Genomic DNA, 9372 nt, shown 5'->3' with positions numbered 1-9372 from the left:
CACACACACACACACACTCAGAGGCACCTTTTCTATTTCCACTGGCTCACACTGCCACCTGCTGGCAGTGCTCAGGGCCTACTGCAGATCATGATGTTGGAAGAGGTTTTCCCTCACCTAGGAGATTCCACCCTCAGGAGTTTATCTTAAAAGGGAAGGGAGGGGAGGATATGTTTTGCAATCACAAAAGACTCCTGGGTGTATATAGTATCTAAGGGATTTCTTCAGTGTAATAGGTGCTAGACTAGGAAGACAAAAACCTGGAAATTTTCCTAGATCTAAAGGGGGAAAGCTGTTTGCCCATTTTCATTTAATCAATTATTTTTTTTTCCAACTAAGTTTTCATTTACAACCCACACACTTTCCATAATCGGCAGGAAACCTCTGTGCCAGTATCTTGCTGCAATGGACAGAACTTTCAGAAGTTAGAACCACGTTCATCTAGCCTCCAGTATATTTTTCACAGAACTCTATAAGGCTTTACCAGATGGTAAATGGTCTGTAAAAATACAAGGTACTGCCCTAACCGGTTTGGCTCAGTGAATAGAGGGCCGGCCTGTGGACTGAAGGGTCCCAGGTTTGATTCCGGTCAAGGGCACGTACCTTGGTGGCAGGCACATCCCCAGTAGGGGCTGTGCAGGAGACAGCTGATCGATATTTCTCTCTCATTGATGTTTCTAACTCTCTCTCCCTTCTTCTCTGTAAAACATCAATAAAATATATTTTTAAAAAAATACAAGGTACTTGGTCAAATTAGACTATGAACTCCTTGAAGACAGTGTCTTCACATCCTCTATGTGGGTATTCAACTATGATGCACTGAATCGAACCGAAGGAGTCAATGTTGATATCAGTATAACTTTTGTAATAAAAATTATTTATTGGCTGTTCAAAGGGGAAACTATCCCACTCCCACCAGGCCACCTTCCCCTTTGATGCTCAGTGAGCCAGGCATTTGTTCAAATACAGACCACACCACCCACTTGGTCCTGCCTCAACCCTGTAATGTCACCTGATTCGGCTGAGGGAAGTGGATGGACAAGCAGTCCCAGGTGGATGCCCTGTCCAGTCTGCAGTGATTTCCCCCGCCCGTGAGAATACCGCCACCAATGCCAACCAACACAGTTCCTACAGTCTCAACCAGTGAACAGCTGAGCCCCACTCCTGTGCCCTCTCTCCAACCCAGGGCTGCCGATAGGAGAGAGATTTAAGTCTTTGTTACTGAAGCTAATTTTGAGAGCGATGAATGGGAGCAGGGAGGCATTTAATGGACCACGGAAACCCCACCCGACCAACCCATTCCCAACCTTAGTCTCTGTACCCGATGGTCCAGGGGCTGGAGGTGGGTCACGGCCATGAGGAGAGAGATCAGGGAGGCCAGTCCTAAGGGGGGAAAAAAGATGTATGGTATTAGATTACCTAGCTGCTCTGTACCCAACCACCTTAGCAATTCAAATACTAACCCCCACGTTCAGCCATCTAACCCCCAATCTTTCCACTTCTTGGTCCTAAAAGACAAGGAGGAAGAGCCATCCTGTCCTGTTCTTGCCTCTGCAGAGAGAAGCCCCAGCTTGATGCCCCACGTGCGGGAGAGAGATGGAGCAACAGGACAGAAGGGCTGTTCCCAGAGGGCAGGAGAGACCAGCACCCTGACTGCTGTTTCCCTTGGCTTCTGGCCGAACTCAGGGAAGGGTCATGCCCAGCTGTCCTCTCACCTTAAGGAACCCGCAGGCCTAAAACTAGAAAAAGGTCTGTTTACTCACATCGAAACACTAGGCTGAGATGGTTCTTTTTAAACCTAGCCGGGAGCGGAGACCACGTGGGTCATTTTCTTACCTTGCTTGGACAGTTACTGCCCTGGACAGTTACTGCCCTGGACAATTACCCTGAAAAATGAAATATCCTAAAGGGTCCCCAGGACCACTCCAAACCCGGCCTGCTGCCCCCCCTCCTCCCGCTCCTACCCTCACAGCATCCCTGCTTCCTGAGGCAGGGAAAGTTCACCGGTGGAGAGACATCAATCTTCTCACCTTCGTGACCCTTGACTCTCGTCACCATCTCACCAGGTCCCCTCCCCCAGTGGTCAAGGATCACAGCCGTGTCCAAGGCAAACATGTCCATCCTGTTGGCTCTGTTCCGGACCCAGAAAACACTAAGCAAAGGCCGTGTGCGCAGCCCCCGCAGCCCCCGCCAGGCGCTCCTTGCAGTCCTGACCGGCCCCGGCCCCACCTCCCTCCACGAGTCCAGCAGCCCATCAGGATTCAGGTCGAGGCGAGGGGGCCGGACGGAGGTAGCTGTCTGACATGATGATGTCGCTGGTGAGTTGTTGCTCCAGGAACTCAGAGGTCTCCTCAGCTATCTGGCCTGGGATTCGAAAGTCCACAGCCGCGGCCTCCTGCTTGGGGCTGGGGAGGGGCCGGGCCACCCAGGACTCCGTGGAGCAGCCGGTCCCCTGCAGGAACTGCAGGAAGTTCTCCTCGATGGAGCCCTCCCGGCTGGGCAGCCTCAGCTCCTCCTCGGGGGCCTGCTTGAAGAAGCAGACGAACTGCTTGCTCAGCTCCCCCCGGATCTGCCGGTTGAGACAGCCATAGAAGAAGGGGTTGGAAGTGAAGCAGAAGTAGCCAATCCAAGTCACAACGTTCTCCACGTGCCGCGTGGACGTGGGCTGAGCACTCAGGGCCGCATAGAGGTGGAAAGAAAAGTAGGGCAGCCAGCAGAGCAGGAACTGGCCCCCCACGGCCAGGAGGACCGCGGCCGCCTTCCCGCCCCCGAACGTCCGGTGCGGGGTGGTCTGGTGGGCCCCCGAGCTGGTGACCATGGTGGAGCGGCTGCTGAGGGACTCCGAGCGCTGCCGGGGCGTCTCCATCCACGTGGGCAGCGGCCCGCGCTGCATGGCGGCCACGCGGGCCACGCGGAACATGCTGCAGTAGACCACCAGGATGAGGAGCAGGGGCAGCAGGAAGTAGAGGACAGCGAAGACCACCACGAACAGCTGGCAGTAGGCACTGCGGCTCCATTGGAGGGAGCAGCCTGGCGGGATGCTGGGCACCCCCTCCTCCCGGGAGACCCTCCCCAGCACGGGCATGGCGGCCATGGCCAAGGCCTTCACCCACACCCCCACCAGCACGGAGGCCACCAGCCCCAGCGTCATGCGCACCTCGTAGCGCATGGGGTGGACCACATAATAGTAGCGCTCCACGTTGATGGCCGACACGGAGAGGATGGCCAGGCTGACAAAGCACACGCTCAGGAACACGTAGAGGCGGCAGGCGACCTCCCCGAAGAGGTCATGGTCAAAGAGGGCGGAGCTGGAGAGCATGGCCAGGGGCATGAGGGTCAGGGCGGCCAGCAGGTCCACCAGGCAGAGGTGGAAGACGAAGACGAATTTCCGGAGGGCGGGGGTCTTGGCGATGACGGCCATCACAGCGGCGTTGCCGGCCACGGCGGTCAGGTCCAGCAGGAGCATGAAGAAGAGGGCCACGGACTCCGAGGCCACGTCCTGCAGCCCCACCTCCGGGGCCCCGCTGGCGGTAGAGGGACCCGGGGTCTGGGGAGCCCTCCCCAGAGTGGAAGAGTTCCCTGATGACTGGGGGATGGGTGAGGACTCCATGGGGCCGGAAGAGGACACCCAGGGCACCTCCTGTCACAGGCCCATCCCCCATCCTAGTCCAGTGGCCCTGGGATGGCCGGCCCAGGCCCCGGCTTCCCAGTGCTGTGAGTGGGGGTGGCGGGAGAGGGCACCTCCTGCTGGAGTCTCTCAGGCACGCTCCGGGGGCCAGCCTTGGAGGGAGGTGGGCGGCTGTGCGGAGCCCCGGGCCAGTAACAGGCTCAGGAGCTCATCTCTCCGCCGGGAGGTAGCTCAGGGTCTGCCTCGGTGACCATGACCTCAGAGGAAACAGACGTGAGGGATGGGGGAGCCTCGGCCACTCAACACTCCACCCGCTGACTGGTCTCCGGCTCCTTCGTCACCACCTTCTTTCCTCTGTGGTCCAGACCCTTCTCCCCTCTCTAGGACGCCTTATCCCGAGAGTCTGGATCTGTGCCCCGTTCCCAGGGTCCTGTGAGCGCCCGGCCAGTGCCCGGGTTTAAGGCTGTTCACACACGTTTCCTGGTTTCTCGTCTCCTCGCAGCGGCAGGTGCAGGTGGGGGCAGAAAGAACCCAAGGTCTGGGAACGGCTAACGCAGTGACTCCTCCGAACTTCAGATTCCTCGTCAAGGCATCTGCAAAGGAAGGGAAGCACACCGACTTCACAACCGTGTCCGGGGCCCTGAGGTTCGGCAATAAGGAGACTGATAATGAGCCGTGACGTTCTAAGAGGCTTTCCGCCCGCCAGGCCTGGTGCCGAGCACGCTGTGGAGTGGCTCCTCACACAACCCTGCCCGGGAGGGGTCATTCTGATCTCCGTTCTGCCGTCGATGGCATGGAGGCCCGGAGAGGGCCAGTGACTTACCGAAAGTCACACAGCGAGCACGCGGCAAGGCCGGGCGCCACGCCGAGTTCAGTGGTGCCTCCACGGCGGCCGGACCGTGTGGGCATTCAGTGAGTAGCTGTCCAATGGGAACCGTCTCTAAAAACATCTCTCCCTGCTCTGGGGCTGGAAGAAGATCCCCGAAGGGGCCAGACGGCTCTAACGCACGTCCCCAGGACAAAGGGCTGATACTGGGGGAGGGTAAGGAGGAACAGCAGGCCCTGGCTGGGCAGCTCAGCTGGTTGGAGCATCGTCCCCATACGCCAAGGTTGCAGGTTCGATCTCCAGTCAGAGCACATACGAGAGTCAACCAGAGAATGCAGACATGGTGGAGCAACAAACCTCTCTCTCTCTCCCTCTCCCTCTCTTCTTCTCTGTCTAAAATCAATACATTAAAAAAAAAAAAAGCCGAAACCAGTTTGGCTCAGTGGATAGAGCGTCGGCCTACGGACTGAAAGGTCCCAGGTTCGATTCCGGTCAAGGGCATGTACCTGGGTTGCGGGCACGTCCCCAGTGGGGGATGTGCAGGAGGCAGCTGATCGATGTTTCTCTCATCGATGTTTCTAACTCTCTCTCTCTCCCTTCCTCTCTGTGAAAAATCAATAAAATATATTTAAAAAAAGAAAAGAAAGAAAAGGAGGCTGGGCGTTCAGCCCTTTGAGTTACCCCCAAAGCTGGAAGGGCCGACGTCACTAGGAACTGTCCTCCCCACCCACTCGGTCACTTCCCAAGGCCACTGTGCCCCTGCAGGTGGGAGGGGCGCTGTCCCTAACCGCCCAACCCCTGGGGCCCCAGGTCTCTGGTCACTGGAGATGACCACCGGAGGACCCCAGGCCCAAAGCCCTCTTGTTCCGGGACTGTTACCACATCACAGAACTGGGGGGACAAGAGGGAGCAGGCATCTGGGTAAGGGGGTAGGTGCGAGAGTGGGCAGATGACTTAGATGGTGAAGGTCGGTGAGCATGAAGCAGGGAAGAAACTGGGAGAGGGAGTCTGGGATTTCAGCACCTCCCCTGCCTCCCCATCCAATGGCAGCTCACAGCAGTTCCATGTGCTCCTTGCCCTGCTGTGTTTGCACACAACTGGGATCGTTGCCCGATGTAAGTTTCATTGTTTTCCTCCCCAGATGCTATTCCCGCAGTCCAGACCCCTCTGTCTAGGGTGTTGAGTGTGCAGCCGAGAGGCAGCCCGTGGGCATGCCGTCGGGTGGGCTTTCTGTGGGCACGTCACCAGTTGCCCGGGTCCCACTTTCCTCGTCTGTGAAAAGGGAGGACTGGACTAGCCGACCTCCCAGGTTTCCACCTGTGATGACTGTGGGCTCCTGGGCTCCCGAGGGCCTGGTGTTGCTCAGTGTGAAAACACCATCATTTGGGCCCTGGCCGGTGGCTCGGTGGTTGGAGGAATGTCCCATACATTGGAGGGCCGCAGGTTCGATTCCAGGTCGGGGCATGTACCCAGGTCTCTGGTTCAGGGCATGTACGGGAGGCAACTGATCAGTGTTTCTCTCTCACATCCATGTTTCTCAATCTCTCTCCCTTCCTCTCTAACATCAATAAAAACACATCCTGGGGTGAGGATTGAAAATATTTAAAAAACACCACCAACACCATCATTTCTCTGACTGTAGTAAAGAGGACCACATGGGACAGATGGGTCCCCACCCCCCTGCACAGTTACAGGCAACACCACCCCTGGTTTGGGGCATCACCGCCAACCTTGCACCCCTTTGACGGCTAGCACACCGTGCAGGCTCCGGGTGCTCAGTGCAGTCTGTGAATGGAATCAAACTCAAATCGATCGTCTGAATCCCTGCCGCCAGGGCCTCCTCCAGGAAGGCTCAGTGAGCTGTGTGGCAGCCAGGAGCTGCTCCGGGAAAGGGTGCCCTGGGCTCCTGGACGCAAGGCAGCCCCAACTTTGGACAACTGCCTGCAGACGCGCCTGTCCCCAGGGGCCTTCGGAAGCTCACTTCACAGCTAAAATGGCCACAGAGATTCCGAGGCTGCAGAGAAGGGGGAGAGAGGGCCCCGAAGTGGAGACATCAGCTTCTCGTAAGACAGTCTCCCCGGAAAAATGCAGAAGGAAAGATAGGGGGCATCCTTGCCCCTTCCTCCCAGGCCATGACTCCCAGCCCTTCCATCTGGGAGAGGGGCCCAGGAGACTCGGTTCCCAGGCCCTGGGAGCCGAAGGGGAGAGGCCCCCCGGGGCTGACGGACATCGGGGCTGCCAGCAGGGCCCCCCTGGGTCCCGGACGGAGGGAAGCAGACATGGTTGCCACGTGGAGATGGGGGCAGGGGGTGGGCGCCATGCAGACATAATGGAGCCCTAGACAAGAAAGCTTCGGGCATCTCTCTCTGCCACAGCTCCCTCGGCCTCGCCAGGTCTCCACACTGACTCCTAAGTCCCAGGGGTCCCCCTCCTGACAGATGGAGCGATGGACCTGCCCGGCATCGCTCGCTGATGCTGATGGGAGCAGCGGGCTGGGGGGCACCGGTGTGGGAGGCAGGCCGGCCTCCGTCCCCTCCTCGCTCACATCATTCTGCCTCTCGGAGGCTCTCATCCACCGCTCCCTCCCGCCCCCGCCCTCCCCTCAGGACCTGAGGGCTCTGCCACCCCCGGGGCCAAGGTCTGGGCCTCAAGCAAGGACATGGTCAAGTCACAAACATCCTCATTTCTGGGTGCAAGACGCCCAGCAGTGCCCAGCCCGAGGCCACAGGGCGCCGTGGGCTTCACAGGCACCTGTCTCCCAGCCCGAGCTGCCCTCCCCAGCACCGAGCCCGGCCTTCCTTCAGACTGGCACGCCCGCCTGGGCCACCAGCCTTTCCGGGGACCCGCAAGCCCTCTCCCTGGCACAGCTGCCCACACCCAGGATGCAGAGTCGCCCATCGGCCTGGATGCCCAGGGACCCATTCCTGGGACGTGGGGACCCGTCTCTGTGACACGGGAGGAGAGCGATGGGGAGCCCTCTCTGCCTGCGGACTGTGGGCACTCCTGTCGGCAGGAGGTCAGCCCCATCTCTAGGCTTCGGAGATGCCCACACCCCAGTGCTGCCTTCGGGATACCTGGGAGCCATCCCTGGCATGAGGTAGGGTGGGCTGGTCTCCGGGACACAGAGCCGCCTCCCGTAGGAACCCTCGGCACCCAGCCCCAGTCCCCCGTCTGCCTCTGTTCCTGGCCTCGTCGGCAACTCCTACCTTTGCCCGGCAGCTCCGGGGCCCATGTGATAGCTCCTCCCGGCTGCTCCAAGGCTGCTGCTGCCGGAGCCACTGCAGTGAGCGTGAGAGGCAGCGGCAGGGAGGATGCTCCCAGAGCTTCTGGGTCCTAATGGCCTCCCACTTCCCACCCAGCCCCTCAGAGCCACTCAGGCGCCAGTGCCCCCCGGCAGGGCACCCAGGAGCCGGCCCTGCCCTGCCCGCCTCTCTCGGGTTGCTGGGTGGCACCTCAAAAGCCCAGTGGGGCGCGTGATGGGAGGCAGGGGAGACCGCCCCGGGCAGCCAGACGAGGTGAAGAGCGGACCTGGCATCGGAAAAGCCGCGTGGAAGGCCTGGCGCTGGCACGGACCTGACCGGCGCTTTGACCTTGGGCCTGCCCCGCTCTGGGCCCGTGTCCTGCCTGGTCAAGGAGATGCAGGAGCGATGCTCCCCGAGGCTCCTGGAGGGCTGGGTTGGCGTGGTCCTGAGTAAGCCAGCCAGTCAGTGCAGGCGTCAGGGCAGAGCCCGGCCCAGGCCTGGCGGGGCCCGGGCCCCAGGGGTGGCCCAGGGCTGGCTCCTTCGGAAGCTACAGAATAGGTGGAGAGGGCAGGGGTCAGCGTGGCGGGCAGCTTGGAGGGGGTGTCAAGGCCTCACCCCAGCTCTGCGCTTGCCCCTCACCAGCATGTCATCATGGCTTTCTCGGGATGTATGTTACTTGGTGCGGGGCTGCGAGAGCTGACAGATAGGGGGCCTGACATCCTGGGAGCCCCCTGTGGTGCCGGCCAGCCGCTCCCTGAAGGCAGAGCCAGGCACGCAGGCAGGATGCTCCGATGGGTCTAGGTCTGGAGTACTGGAGGGTCCCAGGCCCAGTGAGGAGCCTTTGGAGGCAAGAGGAAGGGGTGTGGCTCCCCCATCTGTGAAGAAAAGGGTCAGCGCCCTAATGCAGGACTGACCCCCCAGACATCCTCTGGCCAAGGCAGCCATGTTTCTGAGGCCGGAGAGGTGAAGAGATTGCCCAGAGCCACACAGGCAGAGCCATGAGCTGAGACAGGAATCGGCACGATGCCCACTCCGGAGCCCTCTGCCCTCGATATGCCCACCCAGAGCCTCCTCCTGTCTCTAACAGAAAAGGAGGGGAGTCGGAATGACTTCTCAGACCAACCCACAGAGCCAGAGAACAACGAATCGCTCAGGGAGCTCGGGGGGGCAAGACAGCTGCCCAGCGCCCGGCCAACAGCAAAGCGGCCGCTGTCAGCCCGACCTGCACGGTGATCTCCTCGTGCCCAGCGTGCTTTCTGAGCCTCCCGAGCGCCAGGCCCTTGCCACGCGGTTCATCCAGTGATCACGCCGGTTCCATGAGTGGCCATTCCTCACCTTGTTTTCCAGAAGAGGAATCGGGTGCCTGAGGTACGAGACTTCCCCCCATCACACGGCAGGTAGATGCCAGAGCCAGGATTTGAACCCAGGTCTGTTTGAAGCCAAAGCATTTGCTCCTTCCCCCGCGCCCCAGGCCTCTCAGGGGGCCTGGCGTGAAGCTCGGCTGAATCCCTACGGTGGCCACTGCCGTCCAGGGCACAGCCTCCACCAGAACTGGAGACGCCTGAGCGCGGGGAAATCCAATCGAAATGTCCAGTTAAGCCCTGCAGACAGCAGAGACTTTCATCAAACCCTGTGCTGTCGTGCAGGCAGGATCATCTCGATGTCAATCAAACCTC

The 9372-nt window shown here is 59.9% G+C and overlaps 1 protein-coding gene across 2 annotated transcripts; it reads right to left on the bottom strand.

Annotated features, from left to right (window-relative positions):
• Positions 1–2182: 2182 nt before the first annotated feature.
• Positions 2183–8282, bottom strand: GPR61 (G protein-coupled receptor 61). 2 transcript variants are annotated; one of them, XM_015563414.1, is made up of 2 exons: positions 7661–8282; positions 2183–4221 (listed from the first exon to the last, which is right to left on the bottom strand). In XM_015563414.1, the coding sequence occupies exon 2, from the start codon at positions 3608–3610 to the stop codon at positions 2255–2257; it is 1356 nt and encodes a 451-aa protein (XP_015418900.1). In that variant the 5' UTR covers positions 3611–4221; positions 7661–8282; the 3' UTR covers positions 2183–2254. The 2 variants fall into 2 exon arrangements, with proteins under 2 accessions (XP_015418900.1, XP_006763037.1); XM_006762974.2 differs by lacking the exon at positions 7661–8282 and adding an exon at positions 4452–4525.
• Positions 8283–9372: the final 1090 nt, after the last annotated feature.

The sequence above is a fragment of the Myotis davidii genome, unplaced genomic scaffold (genome assembly GCF_000327345.1).
Source record: "Myotis davidii unplaced genomic scaffold, ASM32734v1 scaffold217, whole genome shotgun sequence".
In the NCBI taxonomy this organism is placed as follows: Eukaryota; Metazoa; Chordata; class Mammalia; order Chiroptera; family Vespertilionidae; genus Myotis; species Myotis davidii.
Note: the sequence above shows the minus strand (reverse complement) of the source record. Positions and strands in the feature narration are given on the sequence as shown.